This window comes from Phoxinus phoxinus, assembly GCF_949152265.1.
Source record: "Phoxinus phoxinus genome assembly, chromosome: 10".
Lineage (NCBI taxonomy): Eukaryota > Metazoa > Chordata > Actinopteri > Cypriniformes > Leuciscidae > Phoxinus > Phoxinus phoxinus.
In genome coordinates, this window is record NC_136885.1 from 28,291,940 (window position 1) to 28,315,915 (window position 23,976).

The 23,976-nt window shown below is 38.0% G+C and overlaps 1 protein-coding gene across 1 annotated transcript in view; it reads right to left on the reverse strand.

The window, feature by feature from the left end:
- stt3b (STT3 oligosaccharyltransferase complex catalytic subunit B) overlaps window positions 1-23,976 on the reverse strand; it is a 47,614-nt gene that overhangs the window by 5,246 nt on the left and 18,392 nt on the right. The window contains exons 2-10 of the mRNA XM_079625279.1: window positions 20,016-20,124; window positions 16,631-16,918; window positions 15,817-15,882; window positions 13,271-13,370; window positions 6,972-7,070; window positions 6,652-6,798; window positions 5,053-5,101; window positions 2,348-2,502; window positions 504-715 (exon numbers count right to left, since the gene is read on the reverse strand). Coding sequence (XP_079481405.1) covers window positions 504-715; window positions 2,348-2,502; window positions 5,053-5,101; window positions 6,652-6,798; window positions 6,972-7,070; window positions 13,271-13,370; window positions 15,817-15,882; window positions 16,631-16,918; window positions 20,016-20,124 — 1,225 coding nt within the window. The remainder of the gene's footprint in view (window positions 1-503; window positions 716-2,347; window positions 2,503-5,052; window positions 5,102-6,651; window positions 6,799-6,971; window positions 7,071-13,270; window positions 13,371-15,816; window positions 15,883-16,630; window positions 16,919-20,015; window positions 20,125-23,976) is intronic.

The window sequence follows — 23,976 nt, forward strand, 5'->3', positions numbered from 1 at the left end:
TTATAACAGTTATTCAATTTAAAATATTAGTTATTAAATAGTTACATAAAATACTGCAATATTATATAATAAATATTACAAAGTTCTTAAACTAATTGGCATAAGAATAATCACATAAACATTGTAATAAACATAATATACATATTATAAACATTGTTGTTCTTTTGTTGATTCAATTGCTTCTATTATAAGTCGCTTTGGACAAACGTGTCTGCTAAATTATTAAAAGTAAAAGTAATCATAGCTATAATAATCATAATTTTGATTTAATAGGTTTATTTTATTTGATTATTTATATTATAGTATAATAATAATCATAAAAATGACAATGTTCATGCATTTAAATAACATTTATAAAAATTATCAATGACAACAATAATAATTATTTTGTATATATTATTTAAATTCATTAATTTGGTACCATGCTTGTTTTTGGCAGGCTTAAAAATGCGACATTTTATCCACCAAGGGGTCCTTGGCCTGACCTTTGACCCTTCACTCACCTTATCATAGAGGTTCCCCTGATTCCTCTTGTCGTCCTCATCACTGCTGTCCTCAGCCGGCGGGTTCTCGCGCTTCATATCATCGCCCAGGTAGTGCTCAAACACACTGGAGAAGGCGATGGCTGACAGCATGCACACCACTGGGGTGAGTGTCAGCATCAGACGCACCATCACACCAGCAAAGTACACCGCGCTGATGGCATACAGAGCCACTAGGGGGCGATGGAGAAAACATCAGTTATGATTCCAGAAGACAATGTAGCACTGCAGTGTAGTGTTTATAGTTCTGTACTGGATAACTCCAGAGAGAGAAAAAAGACGGAAGTGGGCCTTTAAACATGTAGCAACATGTCATCTGTTCAAGTTCCCTTAGCCCCTTTCACACAGAGATTCCGGAAAATACACTGATAACGTGACCCGGGATTTGTCCCGGGATCGTTTGATTTTGGTTCATTCACACTGCCAGTGATTTTCCGGGATCTGTGAGTGCGTTCACACACACATCCCGGTAAGAACCCAGTAAAGACACGTGACGTCAGGGTGAGACGTGTAACGTACGTGTCGAAAGCATGTACACTAACGCATCGCGTACCGTTCCACAAAGCTGGCGAACGATCTCAGCTTCAGCGCGGATAATAAGGAGCTCCTGGTCTCTGCTTCGATCCAGTTTGCAGACATTTTTTCAATCTTTCTTTGTTGATGACGAACACAAACTTTCTTCAAAGAGCAACAGAGTCGTGCGATGGCACGTGTGTCATAACTACAACACACCCCTTACGGCATTGATCCTGGCTTTTGTTCCAGGACTGATCCCGGCAATGTTACGAGGTCCACAACCCGGGATTGATCCCATCATTAATACCGGGACTTGTTTGCGTTCACACAGAAGGCACTCTGGCATTTTTGCGGCAATTTCCGGGGATCAACGCGCTGTGTGAAAGGGGCTCATGACAGCCATTGAAAAATAACACACTCTTCTGGGGACTGAGACTAAGTCAATGCATTCTGTTCCCAAGCGCCTCCACAAATTGAAATGATCATAGCAGACATCAAAATAGCAGTGAGTGTTCTCATGTACAAACAGGATACAATCACCACAACTTAATATTGTTCAGAATAAACAGCCTGCTGTTTATCAGAGACGATACCGTACATAATACATAACGCACGCGAGTATAAATGTGGTCTTCACTTGCTGAATTTGAATGGGAATGATCAGAGAACAGTGAAATACTTCACACTGCATGTTAAATTGAAAAAAATCACCAGGTTAGAGAACATTGTTCAATGTGCTGGTTTTTACTTACATTTTTATGCACAAACTACACATTCTGATTCTGACATTCCTGATTTGAATATTTTCAATATTTTGACTGATAATTTTTTCATCAATTTGGTGTTTGGCTGTAGACTGTTAAAAGAGTGAGCCTGATATGAGTCCCTGTAGTCGTCCAATTTGACTTATTTGCTGATGAACTTGACAGGTTTAATTTTTATAAAATCTAGTTTGATCACAATCTTCTCAGTTGTTTAAAATATGATTATTTTTACATGGTTTGTTACATTTAATTACCCCTTAGCAGGTTTTAACTTGTGTTAAATCAATTAAATATGTATTACATAAATAAATTATTGTTTCGTCAACGGTCAATCTGTCAAGACATACTGATAAATAAAAAAGCAACAAGAAAGCCAAGACGTCCGAGTTAACAGGTAGGTTAACGAGGTAACAGACATGCATTTTCTGTAAAGCTGCTTAGTGAAAAGCGCTATACAAATCAACATGAATCGAACTGAATACAGGCACATCGTCTGGTTAATGCAAGGACATTACACATGCTCACCAAAGACTCGCTCATCATTGATGTTCTTGATGCAGAACCAGAGGCCTGCTGGGAAGGTGCAGACCAGGATGTGCAGGTCAAAGAAGAAGGAGACCCAGGTGGTGGGCTGGTGCTCTGACACCGATGCGATGATGGGGATGTGGATCTTTGCATATCTGAGGATAACAAGCAGGGAAAGCTTTGTTAACTTGCCATGTAAAAATGTTGCAAATGAAACTCACATTAACACCAAAATAGCTGTTTGACTCTTGGTTAACATGAACTAAGCTGGCACAACCCAGGTGACGTCAGACAAAAAGACAAAAATTAAAGATTCACAAAGACAGTCACACACCATTTTAATTTCATATTGACTTTAAACCCCATCTCAGAAATGTTTCAGAAAAGAGCACCATCGGGTTGTGTCGGTTTCGAGAGCAGAGCGTCCACAAAATCCATATCAAAACAGCTCTTTGAAGAATAAAGCCAACTTTAGATCCGCGAAAAGCATTTTCAACAGCCAACAAAAAGTTTTACACTAAGGACTAAAGTTTGCATTATAAAAAGAAATGAAACAGAACCCAGTAAGTGAAACAATGTCAATACTTTTGGGCAAGCGAAAACCTCCCAGTTTGTGTTAAAACGGGTCTGCTTGTTGTGGCGTTGCGCTGCTGTTCTTCCTCTCAATTTTGCTGCATTACTGCGCTCAATTTTGGTGACTATCAGTGTTCTAGTGATCATTATCTGGCGACCTGACCTTCCGTATAGGTGCTGACTGAAACGCAGATGGCTGACTGCGCACAGCGAGAGCTCGACAGGACACTGGCTCTCCCTGCAGAGCTGCTGCATTAAGGGAGTTACACATTTATGAATTTATGAGGGGCGACGTTTCACTGAGGGCAAAGAACAAAAAGCAGCCGGCAAAAAGCAAATGGGTTTTGCGGCTGCAAAGTAAAAAAAAAAGAACAAACATTGCCATACCGGCAGGGCTGCCAAAATAATTGAATAAATAATCAAGATTACGATACAGGCCTATCAGCAACGACAACCTGTCCTATTGAGCGTGTTTCGAGCAGTCTGGTCCACAGCTGTGTGATCCGTTTCACTTCTGTTTGTGGTGATACACAAATTAAAGTCCTGAAAAATTGTATGTCACAGCAGCAACTTTCACCACACTTATTGTAACACCCAAAATACACTGTAAGTGAGTGATGTGACAAAACTAGAACGCTTCATGAGAGCTTGCACGGAACTGCACCGCTCAAACACTTGCAGTGACAGCTTGATTGCAATGGGATGGGAATGTTCTAGCTTTGTCAGCTTCCTATATATATATATTATATATATATTAGTTTTAAAATTACTTTTTTCATGCAGCTAAGAGAGCAAATGTGACATTGACCATTTAGGTGACTCTTTAGGTCTTGACCTACAGATATAAAATATCTAAAACAGCAACAAATTACTTGAAGAACAGTTTTACCTTCTTCGGTTGAGCAGCCTACAATAATTATCATGTGCAGTCCACGCAAAATTAGTTTTTACATGTAAATGTGCAAGTCTCATTAAATCTGCAGAGGAATTGTTTGGGTCCCATTTCGCTTCAAAATCAATATGTTTTTGTTTGTATCAAGCCTGGTTTTATGACCGATAAGATTTTTTGCATTGTGACAATTTTCTGGACAGACAATTCTCAATTTCCCCTCCAAAATCTCATTTCTAAAATGACTATTTATACATGTGGCTGTTGTACAATAATTTATGCTAAATTACATTCCCATTTAATAAAAGAACACGATATTACAGTAATTATTGGAAAAAATTGGAAAAGAAAAACATCAAGATACATTATGATCATGAACTTGAAAGTAAAATGCTTAATAGTCCTGAAAATTAACACAAACAAATTGTAAAGAAATGTTACCCAGACATCATGTTTATGTTGCATATATGAAGTTAACCTCACATTATAAAAGCAATACATTGTAGCAAACCAAACTTAAATGTAAAAATAAAAATAAATAAATAAATAGTGAGATTCAACCAAACATTGTGATTGATTTTATGATTCTGGGGTGAAATATGACCCAGACGTTTCTTAAAGTCCCCCTGTAGTTAATAATTGTATTCCTTAAAACTCATCTTTGATCACCAAAATGACATATTTAAACAACATATTTGTGATGTACAAGAGAACAAGGTAGATTTCAAACTGCATTTTTGATACGGTTTTGGTTCACTGCCGTTTTAACGAGAAAATACTCAGCAATGCTGTTGACTGATGAATTTGCACAAGGTTTGTCTTAACGCATATTTGAAACACCACATATACATATAACATTAACAACTTGATTTTCACCACAGGGGGTCTTTAAGCTTTGTGAGATTAAACTAAATTCTATTAATCCATCCCCAAAATATTATTACAATAGCAATTAGTCATAACAGCAAAGTACCACATGCTTGTGAGCTAGCAGCGGGGTTTCATTGGTGGTGTGAATGAAGATCAACTGAATGCAGCTATTCAGACGTAATTCAAGTCAATCTAAGAACCTGCTTAAAGATCTAAATCACGCTACATGCTTGAGCCTGTGACAAAATCAGCTCTTTTGTTGTTAAGCCATTTAACGGGGTGTGCTAACGAGCTATTAGCAACTCACTCGTACGACCGAGCACCAAAAAAAAAAAAAAAAATGTATGCTGAATAGTTTACATCGCATTCTTACCCTGTGTCCCAGAGAGAGTAAAAACGCCCACTCCAAGGAGCAATGTACCCTGAAAAGCACAAGAACACAACAGGGTGATTAAACGATAACAGGCACACGCAAACCACCCGACCATTACTGACTCAAGAGCACTTTCAAGCAGCTTCTGAGGCGCTGATGAGCTTGGACTACATCCAGTGAACCTTAATACCACACATATAGCCAGCAACGTTTTCAATTAATCTGCACCGCGAGACTGCGCTCGGTTTGAAAAGCAGTGTGGCGAGCGGAGGGAAGTGCTTAATGAGATCTCAGAGGCCTTCTGCAGACGAGGCCCTGCAGCAGAAAGATTAATGAAAGCCTCGGGTACGACGGGAATACAAGCAAATCACCCTGACTTCATATATGCCGGCAGAGGTGTGGTGTTAAGAGGCTGAGGTCATGAAGTCACGCTGTTTTTCAGGTGAGAAGGCAGAGAATTGGATGCGGTGACGTGGATGTTTTTCTTTTTTCTTCCCTCACTGAAAGCTGTTTGGTTTGGATGATTTAGACAAGGACGGAATATAAAAGAGTTTGCCATCTCAATGCCATCAAGGGTGATATGTTGGAAAAAAAAAAAAAGTGTTTCATAGTCAATCAGCATTGTGTCCTCTATTTGACAAGTAAACAGCATTGGATCTTTTTAATATTACACTGAAAAAAAAGCTGCTTTTTATACTGCAAATCAGTCACGCAGGGCGACAATTTATTATGGTGCAATCTATTTACTGACAATCTTGCAAAATAGTGGGGCATTAAAAAAACAAATCTTCCTGTGACAGTTGTGACCTTTCAATAGAGAGTGTGGTAAGATATGTCAGTAGATAAATCTGTGCTATGGGTAGATAAATCTGTACCCATCAAAACAGGCATCATTTTTAACATGTAACCAAATATTTATATAGGCCTCATCATACTCAAAATTGATAATAATAATAATACATATTCTTTGAGCAACAAAGCAGTATATAAGAAAGACTTCTGAATTATCATGTGACACTGAAGACTGGAGTAATGGCAGCTAAAAAACTTTGCATCATAGAAAAAAATAATTTATATTTTTATTTTATAATTTAAATCACTTTTCTATTTTAATATGTTTCCTAATATTCTTTTTTCCTGTATTTTCATCAAATAAATGCATCTTTGAGAATAATCTTAACGAACCCAACGCTAACGCTGGTATAAATAGTTCACAATCCCGAATTACACATTTTTAAAAGACCAATTAAAAAGGTTGAGTAGGTAAGGCTATCTTTTTTTTTCATATTTGTATGTAATAGATGATTTCTTATATTTCAGGATGTTTGCTATCATCTGAAATTAGAATATTATTTTCTACCTCTCACTACTCAAAAGGCCAAAAAAAAAAAGAGGCAAAAAAGCCCAAAAGGATGCAGTTTACCCCACTCTCCCCTAACTGATATCCAAGCAAAGACCCATTTTAAGTCTGAATTTTTGGCAAAAAAAGAGAGAGAAAGTCACATTTGTGGTCAAAGTTCGGTTTAAAAGTTAGTTCAAAAATGTTCAGAGATTTTAAATTGTTCAAATTAAATGCAGCTGTTGTCCTTTTGCACTCACCTGTGTAGGTCAGGTAAATAACAGTGAGGAAAACCACCCCTGCAGCCATAGAAACGCCCAGAAAGAACAGGGTCTGGAACTCCTGCCTGGTCAGTCTGTCCTTCAGATACTGCAGAAAGGCGTAAGCCTGAAGTAAAGCAAATACACCTGCAAACGCAAATGATCCATTAGCCCATTTACTTAGCTCTCACACACGGTCATGAAGTACTGCTGCAGATTGGATGTTATGTAAATGATTGCCCTCATGGCTTTATGGATTTGAGTTGAGAGTGCTGCTTTTAAATCAGTGTAAATGAAGAATGGAGGCAAACCGGTCTTACCTGCAGCAGCCATGTGTTCGCTCGTCCTGATGGGCTGGAAGCCTACGAAGGGGATCTGCATGGACAGCACCAACCCCACTATATAAAAGGTGCTGTAGGCTGAGATAAAAAGAAACAAAGAAAATTAGAATAGCCCTAGATGGTCATTGCATCTCAAAAACAAAAGAAGAAAAAAAAGACTAAAGACTTTTCTTATGTGAGCACTTAAAAGGATGGGTCACCTAAAAATTTAAATTCTGTCAATATTGACTTACGTTCCAACACCGTAGGACTTACTCTTTTCAGTGAAACACAAAAGAAGTAATTCTGAAGAAAATGTCCCAGTCAAAGTCTTCCATGCAATTACAACGAACCGTAGTTTCCATTACCCTTCAAATTGCGCAAATTTAAATTGCAAATTGAAAATACGCTCAATGGAAACACGTCAATTTCTCAAAAACTCCCATTTATCGCAAAAAAGTTTACACTTGCATGAGGTGGTTTTTCAGGCAATTCGAAAAATAAATATTTCGCAAAACTGTTGTTGCGCATTTACAGTCACCTGACTTAGAAGGCACGGTGTGTTCGGACAGAATACGAGACAAAGTTGTTTATTAAATTCATAAAAGACAAAAGAATTACAGGAATACTGGATTAACCTCAAAGAAATGCCGCAATCAAGACCTCAGAGCAGAAATGAGAGAGAAACTCCTCATATGTGCCACTCACAGTATAAGGGTATTTCCTTGCCATTAATGCTTGGATAACACACCTACGTCTCCTTCCGTTAATAATAATAATAATAATAATATCTAGTGCGGTGGCTGTGATATATAAACCAACCAACATCCGTTGGCATGATTTTTTTAAATGACTTACCATGAGAAGAAAAAAAATTATGTTTTAGTCACATAACATCGGTTAATGGAAACGCTGTCATTTCACAATAGTTTTGTATCGATATTTAGAAGAAGAAAAAACGCAAAAGTTTTGCGCAATCTCTAATGGAAACGTGGCTAGTGACTGATGTGACTGTCAAGCGTAAAAAAAATAAAAAAATAAAAAACGCACCATAAAAGTAACTTGAATATGGTCTATAAAACTTTATTTCCAAGTTTTCTGAAGACTTGAAAAAGTGATGACTTTAATCTTAGTCTGTTCCTCAGATAAAGCCATTATATGGCTTCAGAAGACTTGGAATATAGAGCATCGGTCAGCTTTTATTGTGCTTTTGCCTTTTAAATGCCTAATTTACCAAAACTGCAGGGAAAAGAGCGACCAGCACGATCCTTAAAAATATATTTTCTGTTCCACATATACACAAGTCATGCAGGTCTAGTACAACATGAGGCAGAGTAAATGACAGTAGTTTATCGTTTTTTGGGTTAACTATCCTCATCCCTGTGACAAATTGATTATGTTCCTCGACAAGTCACTTCTGCTAAATGCATAAATGTAATGTACTCTACTACTCAAAACTTCAAGAGAGTCAGTAAGATTTATTGGAAAGAAATTAACACTTTTATTCAGCAAGGATGCATTAAATTGATCAAAAGTGACAGAAAAAAATATATAGTAATAAATTTACAAAAGATTTAAATTTCAAATAATGCGGTTTCAAAATGCTGTTCTTTTCAACTTCTTATTTATAAACTAATCATGAAAAAAGGTAGACAAATTTACACAAAAATATTAAGCAGCAACTTTCAACATTGATATAAAAGAAACGTTTCTCGAGCAGCAAATCAGCATATTAAAATAATTCCTAAAGGATCATGAGGCACTGAAGACAAGAGATCACAGGAATAAAATTATATTTCATGGTTTTAAAATATAAAAAACAAAAACAATTAGGAATATTTTCAATATTGCCGTTTTTACTGTATTTTTATCAAATAAATGCAGCTTTGATGAGCATTTGAACAGTAGAATAATATTTAATTCATAACCATGTTTAAAAAAAAAATTCACTTTGCACTCTCCTGATGCACACACTCCAAATCATGCATTGAGGCACTTAATATTGTTAGTTCCTTATGATTAATTGCCTGTGTGTTTTTCCCCATTTGCAAATTGCTAAGAGTCTGCTAGGAAAATAAATGGAAAAAAGGGTCTCTTTAAAGCACCACCAAAATTTGCAAAGTATGACTGCTAACTGACGTGAAGCTTTTTAATGAATTCCTGATGGTCCTGGATTTACATCGAGTGTGTTTACATGTTCTTAACCCAATAATGCTATATAAGCAGACTACGCGTGTGGTCATGTAAACACGTTAAACAGTTTTCCTTTATCGCCTTAAGGTCATAAACAGCTTAAGAATAAACCGATTGACATATCCCTGCATTATGTCGGCTTATTGAAGTGCGCATGTGTGATATGTGACAGAAAATCATTCTTATACGGCAGATTTAGGCCCAATCCCAATTCTACCCCTTTCCCCTTCGTCTACCCCTAACCCTTCGCCTTCCCCTTCCCCTTGACCCTTGAAACAAAGTGGCAAGGCGTAGGGGTGAAAATATTCCCCTAAGAAATGGGACACCACTACTACACCGTTACACGTCATTATACGTCGTCGTCTACGTCACAGGAGATGCGCCGATATTTATCACAAACTTCCAAGATGCACAAGACTTGTACACAGGACTTGTATTCTGTGGTGTTGTATTAACACGTTGGAGGTACAGACCTATGTTTGTCCTATTTTGACCTATTTATTTATTTACTGTGTGAAACTGTTTGAAATACGACATTGAGTGGCATTCATGTGCGTTCAACTCATAAATACGATCTTTACGAGATGACTTGAATGCACCAATAGCTTGTGTGCTTTGTTCGGGGGAGAGGAGATTTTTTTACAAACGTTTCTTTGAAGGAACTGACCCTAAATATGAACACAAGATTGAATGGAACATAAAACAAATCCTTATTTGTTGTTAAAATACTTATTAAAGCCAACAATTCTTACATTTATGGGTCTCCTTTTTTGCTTGGGCAGCCATTTTGCTTCTGTAGCCGGTGTATGCAGTGACACTTCTCATACCCCTTCGTTTGAAGTGTGGTCCCGAAAAATCTTCGTTTGAAGGGCTATCTGGCCCTTCCCCCTAGCCCTCCCCCTCCAACCAAAAGAGAATCGAGACAGCCCTACCCCTTCACGTGCACGCGCAAAACAGAGGGGAAGGGGAAAGTGAAGGGGTAAGGGGTAGAATTGGGATTGGCCCTTAAGCACACCCAGCCACAGCGAGTGTTTCGCGGTAGTGAAGATGATAAATCGCAAACTCCAACTTTTTTTGACCCAAGAAATCCCTCATCTCGTGCAGCCAAAGGACAAGTGGCACAGTTGTAGAAACTTCAAATACGAGTACAAGTTTCCTGCTGACATTCTGAAATACTCTGGGGTTTATAATGCTTTATTCACAACTCGCATAATAATGAAAGTGAAATACATGCTTACGTTTTGCCGCCACCACAGGGCAGTCTTGTAAATGTGGTTACTTGCATTACCAAGAAAAGGATTCACTTAGCTTATTTGTTGATTTTGTGTCTGTTAAACTCTAAATTATAATTTACTGCACAATATATATATATATATACATTCCTCCATTTCTAAACCAGCTATCATTGTGTTTCCAATCTGTCCCTTCATATTATCCAAAGTGACAAATACGGCACGATAAAAACCAAACGGTGAAAAAACAGTGTTTTTTGGAGAGCAGAACAGTGATGGAGAGCAGACATTCCTAGAAGAATGGCAACCGCAACAGTCTGTCACCTGTGCGATACTTGACTGACAGCTCCGTGAAGTGGACCCCTACCTGAGAGACAGGTGTTGACAGCCTGTCAGAAGAGAGGTCCAGGTATGAATGTGGGTACATGAGATGGCGATACAGCTGCGCAGTAGAGGAAACTGAAGCCGCGTGTGACAAAGTGACTGTATGAGCTGTCAGCCTTTGAGAAGCATCAATTAAGGGCCAAACTGGAACATGTACACTCCAAAATAGGATGCTCTAATGAGACAATACACACCAAGCCCTCCAAACACACAAACACTTCCTCATTTGTGGACAGCTGACAGGCTGTTTTGTGAAAGAAAAAGAAAAAACTCGATAAAATGGGTTGATTTAACTAGTGACAAAATATTCAAGGTCTGGAGTTAAACAGGGCTTTCTGAATATCTTGTTCTGGTTCTCCGCAACAGGGACTCCCTGGAAGTGGAACCACAGAGTACAGACCAGAAGAGACTTTTCCCTCTTGCATTGGCACCTATAACGGGAACCCTCTGGTGACGTAATCTAGATCGTGTCGTTTCGGTGCATGACAAAATAGTAGTAACACCAACGACTATGATGGAAGACATTCTTTTAGATACTTTGTTGGTTTTGTGTTAGGATGAGACCTGGATAGGCGACATGCAAATCGAAAGAGCGGGGAACATTGCTAACTCAAAATCTCTTTGGATAACGTCAATACACATTCAAAACTATTCTGATATGTTGGAATACTTCTGAAGTTTCTGAAACGTGTATCACTTCCTGCAGTGTGGAAGTGGCTAAATTCTCACAGAGTCATAGTATCGAACTAAAATCTGGTCATCACCACAACTTATTCTGGCCAAATTAGACAGGAAGAGACAGCATGTAAAAACAAAAACCATAACTTGATGCAGGTTTATCCAAGATGTAAAACAACAGTGCAATAGCATCATCTTAAAGTCTTGGGTCTCTAAATGATTGTACTGTAAATGCGTGAGAAATTAGCAGAAGAAACGGTTCAGATTTTGAAGTAATGACTACCTCACAAAAAAATAGTGGAGTATATATATCAGATCTACTTGTCAATACCTACACTACTGCTCAAATTCAGGTCAGTATTTTAATATTTTTTCAAATAAATGCATAGGCCTACTTAAGCAAGGATGTATTAATTTGATAAACGGTTACAGTACAGTAACAAAAACTATCATTGTTTCACAGGAATAAATAACATTTTAAAATACATAAATTGTCTTTTGTCCTTTTAATTTCTAATAATATTACTGTTTTTATTGTATTTATCAAATAAATGCATCCTTGGTGAGCATAAGAGACTTTTCAAAAACATAAAAAAAAATAAAAAATCTTACCAACCCCAAACTTTTGAACGATAATTTAGTTTGCCTATTACTGAGAGCCTCAAACAAAACTCTGAATATCTTGATTTGATGTTATTAACCTGGAACACCAACTTTGGAAACCCTTGAAAGTCAAGTATCACCCAACCAATCAGTTCGGACATGATTTCCAGATAGTTCTAGCTATGTTTGTTGCCAAAATATACATTTAACAGTCTTTAAACTGTTAGCTAGCAAAGAAAACGTCACTCTAGGAGGAGACAACAAGGTGAAACAGAAATGCAATAACCAGATCCCACTGGTTTTACAACATTCTCCATCCATCTCTGAACATGACTGCTGTTCTTTGTTCAAGCACTGGCCCCATAAACCGAGAGCAGTGCTACTTAATCTAATCAGTATGATCTATTAGGAGAGGTGGCAGTGATACTCATGTGGAGTCGGGCCATGGCAAATGTGTAGTGGGACCTGCGGCAAGTGCAAGAACTTTCCAGAGCGGAGACAAACTGAGCTAATACCCAGCATCCATCAGTAGTACATTTCACACAGGGCAGCTGCGCAGAGTGTGAGAGGCTAATAAAGATTTAAACAAAATTAGCCCAATGGCAAAAGGCCTCATTCTTTTATCAAAGCGCTCGCTCAGTAGCCTCACAAAAACATTGCACCTTTAATTATTCATCCACTTAAAAAATGGCATAATCTGTTAAAGACAAAAAAGGACTCCAAAATTGACTCTTTGCTCTTGAAGGAAAAGAACTGGTATCTCTGCAGAAGTGGCAAGCTTATTCATGCTAGCTGAGGTCCCAATTCACAGCAAGCATGTTGTTTTGTCATTCAAGACTGTGGATGTGGAGCCAAAGGTTTTTTATGCAACATGAAAATCCATGTATCCAACCGAACAGCGCTGCTTATGATTGGTTGTGGAAAAAAAAGAAGAAAAAGTAAAGTGGGCGGAAAAAAAGTGTCATTAAACATCAACGTCAACTTTAAATGCTGCTGTCAATGTGAAAATAGACGAACACTTCGCGACCACGACTGCGCAAGAGTCTGCATTTCCAAAACAAAAAGAAAGTGGGAAAAAGCTGGTTCACGCTTCATTATTGTATGGGAGAACAAGCACTACGCAGCGTGATTGTGTGGGCGATGAAGTGTGTACTTCATACAGGAACCAGAGACGCTCACACAAACATACACACAACACAGGTGACTCACCGATGTACAGCCTCCTGCTGAAGCGCTGCATAAGGAGCAGCACGAAAACATGGAGGGGGATCAGGTTGATGATGAAGACGTATCCTCCCCATGCAGACACCTGCCATACAAAACACGTCCAAATATTGTATCAGTTTTCACGTTAAGAATCATTTTACATTTTTAGATAAGTAGCCAATACTTCAACATACTAATAATTATATTTCATGGGGTCACATTACAACAAAAAACATTGTTTATGGTGTATTGGGTGTTTATGTTATGTATATTAATCTTCATAAGTATATGAAGTTTAATTCACATCATGAATAAGAAAGAAAAAAAAGGTAAACTACAATTTATTGTCATTTCAAAATACTTTACTCTGAGTAAAACTGACTGACTGAAAAATGAATGAATGACATTGACAAAAATATTCCATTGTCTTTCTTAACAACAGTTGTCGCAAAGCTAAAGCTTGAGGCTGTCAACGCTGGATGAGACCGTGATTGTTGCAAATCCATTCGTTCTTCTTGTCAGAAGTAGTGCGAGCGCTAAAAGTAGGTTGGTGCAGCAGTTTACTGTCAGGGATTTGTTGTGTTGCGCTGCATCCAGTGTAGACAGCATCACAGATTAGAATGGGTTCTATTGTCTTGTCACGTCCGGTGTAGACACGGTGTTAAGAGTTTAGAGTCAGAGGAAAAACTGACTCAAATTAATGAATGACAGACAAAATATTACATTTAAAATTAATTAAAATAATAAAATCCAAAACTATTAAAAAAGACAATTGACAAAAGACAAAAACTGAATGTGAACACCAGTGTTCGTCTTTTCGGACAAAATCTAAAATCATTTCAAGTTTATAAAATACTCGTCGAAAGCACCAAAGTCTAACCATGTCTACACTAGGCACATCGCGACATCTTGAGGCCGTCTACACTGGCACAACAAAGCGACCATTGCAAATCCATGTAGTGGCACAACACTTGGAGTATGTCAGAAATAGAACCCATGGGATTTATCGTTTCGCGCCGCAACCAGAGTAGACAGAATCACTGATTACAATGGTTTCTATTGTCTTTTGTTACGTCGTGCCGCTCACATCTGATGTAGTCGCGGTGTAATGCAAATGAAAGAGAAACAAGCAAGTAAAAGATTTCAATATACATAGTTTTCAAAGTGGTATAGTTTTCAAAAAGAAAAACTACACTAAAGGTAAAGAAACGTAATGTATCGTGACCAAGTTATATCATATCGTCAAGGTCCCTGCTGCCTTTCACCCCTATTTCACATCACATTTACAAGAAAACTCCATTAGCACACTTAGCTTTTGAAACCTCTGCACATTTCTAGGTCACTTAGAACGTCCCGCTCAAGAGAGGCTTTCTCAACTCATGCCCCCGGTAGCGCCTCTAGGTCGTGTCGGACTGTGCTGGACCCCAAGGTCTTGATGGAGCAGATGGCTCAGATTGCACTGGTGTCATTTATGTTTATAAACACATTTGGAAAGCCAGAGATTATTGGGGGCTGGGCAGGGCTGTAGGCTTCCATTATTAATGAGCGCTGCCTTCCTCCAGGGGAAGAATCTCAAGTTTCAGAAATGGCTGATATTCATAACCGACTGGCGCATGGCCCCATGGCCATGATGGATGGTGGTGTTTGCTTATTCATTTATTTTACACATCACATTAATGGGTTGAAAAAAAGAGCAAGGGAGATGTGCGACCAGACCCAGCACACCCAACACTACAGATGGGAATCATAAGAATTTAATGATTCAGTTTCAGATTACGATTCCAGTTAACGATTACGGTTCTTTAACATATTACAGCAATTGCAGTTTAACATTTCATGAACCTTACATAAAACAAAGATTATGGTTCAACTGATTGACTTGCAGTTCAATGAGTGAATCAAATGTTAATTCCCAAGTGCGCCAACTTATTCACTCAAACGGTGTAAAGTGTGACTCATTTGAGTCGTTCTGATTCAGCAAAAAGAATTGTCATTTTATCACTAAATTGGACTACAATTGTCACACTATAAACTACCATTCATTGGATTGTTGTCAGTAAGACTTTTTTTTAAAGAACTTAATACTTTTATTTATCCTGTTCTCAAAGAATCCTGAAACAAATATTAAGCAGCACAACTGTTTTCAACATTAATAAGAATAATAATGAATGTTTATTATAATAAAAAATGTTGAGCATCAAATCAGCATATTAGAATGATTTCTGAAGGATCATGTTACGCAGAAGACTGGGAAAATGGCTGCTGAAAATTCAGCTTTGCATAACAGGAATAAATTACATTAAAACATTACAATAAAAACAGTTATTTAAATTGTAATAATATTTCACAGTATTAGAGTTTTTACTGTATTTTTCAACAAATGAGCATAAGAGAAAAAAAAATCTTAGACACCTAATTTTTGAACGGTAGTGTAATTTCCTATACGCATTAGCAGGAAAAGTTGTATTTTACTTTGGTATTACCAAGTATTATTAACAGAAACAAAATGCAGTACATCAACTGAAGGTAAAAGTCCAATGAAAACTCACCATGTAGAAGTAAGAGAGGCAGCAGCCGATGGCCCAAAAAACCGAGCCAGTTTTCACCGATTTCACCTGTGTGGAAAGGACACACTCAAGTTAATTCTGCTAATCCCAAACAAAGGGTCTGATATCATCACCTCAAACAAAGCCAAGATGTGGAACACTCAGAGATAAGAAAGACCAAGGAAATACAATTTTTAAGTCAAGCTTGACAGCAAAGTCCTTGCAGTCTCAGCTGACAACAAGCTCCAGAGAGAAGGGATGGTGCCAAAAAAAAAAAAAAAAAAAGCGCCAAAGGAGACAAAGTATGCTGCCACTGCATCCGTTCCAGCTGTCTCGTCGTTCAGCTAAAAAAAAGTGATGAATGTCTGTCAAGGTTAATTCATCATTTTGACTGTTGTGGGACAGCGCTAGAGTTTCTGAAATGGATATTTTCATTTTAGAACAGTTCTCAATGGGCACCTTAAAACATTATAAACACATTATAAAAGTAGTCCTTGAGATTCATGCTCTATATTCCGAGTCCTTCAAGTCATATGACAACTTTGTATGAACAGGCAAAAATTTAAAGTTATTCATTGATAATCTTCTCTTCCAGTGAGCTGTTAACTTGAGATGTAACTGTCAAAAGATTTCAACCAGAGAACTTTAACATTCAGATTCATGAACAAATGATTCAGACCAATTGTGAGAACAGATCACGATTTTCAACTTTTATGATTATCAGTCATTTCACATCATTAAAACTTGATAGTTTTGAAGAAAACAAACATAAATAAAGAGAAACACACACAAATTGTTATATTTTAATCCAACTAACCCATAAGTAGTAGGTAAACTGCAAGGCAAAAATGGCAATGCCCTCGTTGTCAAATGAGCCGGCCACAGAGCGTGAAATGTAGCCGGGTACAATGGCGATGAAACACGCTGCCAGCAGCCCGGCACCCTGGTTCCACAGCTCCCGCGTCAACAGGAAGGTGGAGATGGCAGTCAGGCCACTGAAGACGGGGGCCAGGAACACGCAAACGTCACGTATGTGCACAGTCAGATGAAGCAGATTCAGTATGTAGTGGATCAAGCCCGCAGTCACCATCAGACCAGGATACACCTGCAAAAAAACAAGATATGAGAGTTGCAATCAAATGCGAAATTGATTTAAAAAAAGCTTGCCTGCAGCAATTCATCAATGAAATCAAGATCTGTAAAAAAGCCTGTAAACATTACTAAATATTTGATTGGCTCTAAGACAGAGATAATGAAAAGCTTAGCCCAAGCACACCCTTAGGAGCCTTGTAATCAATCATCTTAAAGAGATAGTTCTCCCAAAAATTATTTTAAAACAATGTCTAGGGAGTCCATACAATTAAAGTCCATGGTCTCCTCCAATGTTGTTTTGTACCCCATTTTTTTTCATTATATGAATGAAAACAATATTTCAAAATATCATTTTGTGTTCCATCGAAAGTCATACAGGTTTGGAACAACATGAGGGTGAGTATATGACAATTTTCCCTTTTGAAGCTGAATTTAGCAGCCAACCCGCAGCGAGAAAGGAAATACCCGGTCCTTTACCTCCACAATCCCACCCTCTCTTTTTTCATCTCGCAAGCGAGTCTGCAGGCTGTGCTGGGAACAGACCAACCTGCTCTGAAGGCCGTATAACGACTGCTTGAACTGTACACAACAACAGATGCTGTTCCCTGCCTCCTGTAGCCCCCCTACAGCTCTAACACCAGAGCTGTCAGATGTCAAACGTTAGCCAAACTTTCTCCAGCCAGCTCATTAGGTTCAGCAGCACTGCGCTTCTCAGTGACAGGGAGTGTTAAAGGGGGTGGCCATATTTGGGGACGAAAGATGCGGTTTTCAAGAAGAAATCATCCGGAGGCTGTCTATCCATAGGAGCTTGCACACAAACAACATTTGGCATGCATTTAACTGCATTTTTATCATATAGAGGTTATGGGGTTAACAAGAACCAGTCGAAATGCAAACAAAACAGAACTTGACTCACAAGCAACTGTATAGAATGCAAACATTCGCCATAAGAATGCAGCAACAACAATGTGGACATCAAGCATTCAACTAAAAATAGTGTAGTAATATTTCTGGATCATGAAGTGAAAGACATAATAGATTTTTTTGGGGGGTGTGAATGGCAAAAATCACTTGTTATTTTGACGCATAGATTAAAAGTCCTGTTGTTTCACATGCATCGATCTTAAAATAAGGCTTAAATGATGAATCATTTGTGTTAAATAATAATTGATTTAAATAGAGAAGAAACTCCCACTCAGATCCGAGTACATTTTACAATGGCTTCAAACGTGGCTCATAAGAAAAAGGAAAGGAAAGTAAAACACTTTTACAATTAGGTTCCATTTATTATCAATACTTAACTATAGAGCTGCACGATTCTGGATAAATTGAGAATCACTATTTTTTTTGGTTTCAAATAGAGATCACAGTTCTTCCATGATTCTGAACAGACAACTAAATAACATGTTTTACTAGAGGTTCTAACAAAATGTTAATTGCTGCGGTCTATTTTAAATGTTTCATGAATCTGAATGAATTTTTCAAAAATTGGTTTGAATGAATGATTCAATGACATAAAAAAAAAAAAAATCACAGTCACTTGCGATCGATATAATCAGTATTTGAAGTGGCATGTTACGTTAAAAAGGTGATCTACTCTATCTTGATAGCTTCCGTAGACATTAGAGATGCACCGATTACAATTTTCTAGGCCGATTCCGATTTCTCATTGACTTTGACCTGCCGATACCGATTTCATTTTTTCTAAACATTTTACAGGACACACAAATATTTATTTTCTATCTTTTCTTTAACCCCTTGCACGCGTAAGTTTAAAATATTCTAACAGTGAGTTCTAAGTGAGTTTTTTCAAGGCGACGGTTATTTTAGAACGTTTCCTTTAATGCTTTAATGTTTCCATGGCGACGCATGGTCACACGATACACCGCAGCCACAATAACACTATGACAGATGTGTCGCTTTTATTTCCCTTTTTATTAAAAATAATCACAAACTTGCTTACCAGGTCATCAACTATCTGATATTCTGATTCTCAAATACTTGTAAGTGAGTGTGTTTGGTCGTTTAAAAACTTTTATAATCTTGATCTATAACGTGAGATGGGCGCCGCCATGTCCTGTCAGTCGGATTTACAGCACGTGAATTGACCAGTTTCTCCCGAAATACATGCAAGTAAGTGGCCGGTGAACTGTGAGAAGAATATAGTACACTTTATAGTTACTTCCACTATGTTTGTCTGATATGAACAACACACGTCGGCAAATAATATTTGAATAGATTGTTATTGCTGCCTCCACAGACATCAGTGTGTATTTTACAAACTCCAAATGTATTGTTTTACTCGTGATTATGTGTATTTAAATGTCTAAAACCTAAAATAAACATTATGCGGTTGAAAACACTGCATAGTTGTGATATATGACAGCGCTGAACGCGTCCGCAAAAGCAGTTTGAATCTGGCAGTTACGCGACGTCACTGAACATTCTAAATCCCATATGTGGCACCGTACTCTCAGGGGCACAGAAATAAAAATCCCATATATGGCTCAAAAGGTTAATAATGCGGCACCCGAGTGCATTTGACCGGCATAAAATCGGCACATGTCAGACTGACCGGCCAATCGCCGGTCATGACTGATCACGGGAAAATCGGCCAATTCCCGTCACCAGCCGATCAATCGGCGCATCTCTAGTAGACATCAGTGTTTATATCCAAACTATAAACTTTTATCCCAGTTCTTCTGTGATAATATGAACATTTGTAACAGAAATAACGATAGGCCTACACTGGTTGAAAAGACCGTTTGTCAAACTGCTCTTATGGGTCAACGGGGCGCGAACATAGATTTGAATATTCTGTGTGATTTTGTCAGAGGTTTAATAGACAGGCAAATCGTTGTCATTTAGGAATGAGATTGAGTGGGTATTTGATTCAAGGTTGCGATCTTTTAACAATTGATTGTGCAGCTCTACTTAACTACATTAATTAACAGAAACTAACAATGAACTGAACAATACTTCAACACCATTTATTACTGGTGTATGTTAATTTTAATAATTTTTAATAATTAATAATTTTAACATACATATACAGATGATATATATATATATATATATATATATATATATAAATAAATAAAAAAACTTACCGTCCCTCCCACTATTCTGCCCAATGGGTACCAGGCCCTCTCGTCAAACCAGTTGAGAAACTCATAAAAACCGTTAGTGGTGAGATGATGAGTTGATCTGTAGTTGAACCTGTAAACAAAGAAGAACACAAGAGGTCGTGGTGTCACTTCTAATGTGAAAAGGCAGCATTTTATCAACACTGGCATGTCACAATGCGTTTCATGGTGAGACGAGGTGCATGTTGACAGTGTTCAGAACACTGTGTTAAGACACTGCCGAAATGACAAATCTTTCCATATAAACAGCCAACAATCACCAGTGCCAAACCAAACCACAGACTAAAACAAGAGCATCCACTAGGAAGCACTGAGACGGTTAACTAACTAAAATATAGACTATTTAATTAGATGGGGAAAATATTTTTTGGTTATTCTTTTCAATCGTTTAATCTTGAAGGACACGTGTTTTCAAGGACAAGATTTGTTGCTCACAGTGTTTCAGTGCACACATACAGGAATACACCTGTTCAATCAGTCATGCATACTTGAACAAGGATTTTTTTCTGCTTTGTCCTTTAGGCTAGTTTTTCTGCAGCAAAATGAATAAATACCCAACAATGATACAGAGTGTATATTAGAAAATTAACAATTTAAAACAAATTAAAGACACTACAAAAGGTAGTTCAGATTTGCACATACCATGCCAATATTTTCACAGGTCCCACAAGAAAAAAACCCAACATATTTTCATCTAAGTGTTAGGTATATATTTATGTATACAATTGTTATTTTTAATAACAGATAAAAAATACACAATTATGTATACAGGTATATAACGCATATTATGTATATATTATATCATATTATATTATTATATAATAGCTAACACTTCAGTTTAGAGTCCAATTCTTACAAGTTGTATTATCTCACAAGTTTAATTATTGATTATACATATTAATGCCTTATTCTGCATGACCATATTACATCCCTTAATCCTACCCATTACATAAACTTAACTACCTTACCAACTATTAATGAGCAGTAATAGGAGTTTAAGGCAAAAGATGTAGAAACACACAAGTATATAAAAACACAAGTTAACATTAGGCACTTTATTTTTATTTTTTTTATAAACATTTCAAAATGTAGAAATGCTCAAATGAATACATTTCCTGATAGTCTTTATTAACTTAGAACCATTAATTTGATGCACAATAGATAAAGAAAAAGCTCAAACAAAAGCACTACGAACATGGTAATTAAACTGTGTAATCCTCTCTAATGCCTTTATCACCCCAAGTTCAGCAAACTGTGTCCTGCCATCTCTCAAAACTCCAGAGTAGTCATTCTGAACCTTTTCATTACTAACACAAGATGAATATAGCCTTTTAAAACTCCCCTTATCCACAATAAAAATCAAGGCACAGCCCTGTGTCAATCATGCTTTGTGTTTAAAGTAAATGAAATGCCCCATTTTTAGCCCAGAAAAAGCCCAGTTCACCAAAATGCATGAGTTCATTTATTTATGCAGGATGAGCCCTGCTGAAAGGAAAACAGAATAATTTACAGAATAGACCTGAATAGCCAATAGAATAGAATAAGCAAAGTGTGCTTATGGACAGAACATCCAGAGTTACTTCTCTGACATAAAAGATTCTAGGCGCTTATGGCAGGGTATCAAGTCCATCACAGATCCCAGACCCTCTCAACTACCCTGTGATGACAACATTGACTTGACTTAATAAACTTAAGACCTACTGAGCAGGGTTGAGGAAAAGGAAAACATCATAACAGCAATGAAACCCCCCTCCAGCCCAGGTGATGCAGTGTTCTGTCTTTCTTGACCCAGCTGACGTCCAAAGGACCCTACGTAGGGTCAACCCACGGAAAGCAGTAGGTCCAGACAACATACCATAACATAACGTGCAGACCAACTGACAGTTGCCCCAAGTCAAGCCATCGTACCCCATGCTTCAAGGCCACTACCATCTTACCACTACCAAAGAAGTCACCATCTTCAACACTCAATGACTACCACCTGATAGCCCTCACTGCTCACTCCCATTATGATAAAGTGCTTTGAAAGGCTGGTCAGAGGTCACATCACATCCAGACTTAAGGCAGCACTTAACACATTCTAGTTTGCATACCACCCCAATCGCTCCACCGATGACGCCATAGCAGCAGCACTTCATCTGAGCCTGGCCCATTTGGAGAACAACAGTTGTGCGCGGATGCTCTTCATTGATTTCAGCTCCGCCTTAAACCGTCATCCCCAGCACTTGGTGAGGAAAAAGGCCCGACTAGGCATCAACACTTCACTGTGCAACTGGATATTGGATTTCCTCACTGATAGACCCCAGAAAGTATGAGTTGGGAACAAAACCTCTGAAACATCCTCCTGAACATCGGGGTTCCCCAAGGCTATGTCTTGAGCCCACTGTTAACAGTCACCAAAATAATCAGAGACTCCACACACCCCGCCCATGGTCTGTTTACTTTTCTGCCTTCTGGCAAACAACATCGTAGCATGCAATGCATGACTGCCAGACTTAGTAATAGCTTCTTCCCACAGGCCATTAGAATACTTAAATCACATTACCAATACACAGATATGATGGCTGTTGGACTGTCGATATATGCTACTATACCTATGTGCAATATACTACTATGCATTATAACCCACTGTGTATAGCATTTATATCATTTTTATATTTTCAGAATAGATTTAGTTTTGATTCGAATAACTTGATTTGTTATTTTGTCCATCTATAGTGTATATTATGTCCACCTGTTGTAGCCCTGCTTGTAGTACCCTTATTTTGTTTTCTTATTCCTTGCTTTGCACATTTGAGTTGAGAAACGCAATTTCGTTCTGCTGTGCACTATTGTTGTATGGTTGGAATGACAAAGCACTTTGAACTTGAATAATCAGATGAATGAAATTATTGTTTTATGCTCCAGATACTCTTTTCAAAATAATATTTTTGAATTAGCTACATTCAAATTACTGTCATCATGTTAATCTTACATGTAAAAAATATAATTCTAAACATTAAAAAAAGTAAACGACAAGTTTTTCCAATGTCAACTAGTCTTGCACAACCCTACATAGGACCTCACAATAGCACAACCGATTGGAACTGACATGGCTCACTTTCATTCACGTAAAATATAGCAGCAGCTCTGGCTAGGATCCATCGAATACGGCTCTCTTATTGAAAGTTTACGGCTCCAGTGAATTCCTGATTGCTGCTATTGTTAATGCAAGTAAATTGTGTCCATTGGGATGGAAAAGCATTGCTTCTGATTTATTTAATCAGATTCTGCATGCATGGCAAGTGTCAGCACATGGCCTGCCATCAGATTAATGTCCTCACTATTTTGTAATACAGCCGCCTCACTGGCAAGAGACGCTCTGCGTTTGCAAGAGAATCTGGCAACCTGGTGCTTGAGTAGGAGGATCGGCAGAACTGTGAATCATGTGTATTTAAAGACCCCTTTAAAGTACACAAACAGTCCATCACTGACCGTGGCTGCTAACTGACACCACAACCTGCTAGCTCCCATCCCCGCGCCTCTGCGACCTTTTCTCCCTCTCTAGGGAGGCTAAAGATTCAGGAACCTTTACTGGCATGGTCAAACTCTCCATCACGATCTGATATCTGAAACGGATCCTTGGCATTCACCGAGCACCGCAATGTCCTTTCTGCAAAGAAACTACATGAACACCCCAGCAAAAACATATACCCTTGTTGTCAGATTTTACTGCGGATTTGAAATGCATTATTGAAAACCAATCTTCTGGAGATTTCTTTCCCCATTCGAACAGATAGACTCTGCACTTTAATGCCTATTACCTACATGAATAGCTGCCCTGGGATGCTGTTATGAAGATGCCCATAGAGTGAACTGACTTGCATTAAAGAAGTTCCACTGAGTTGAATTTTTATTCCATTAATTAGGGGTGCACCGAAATTTC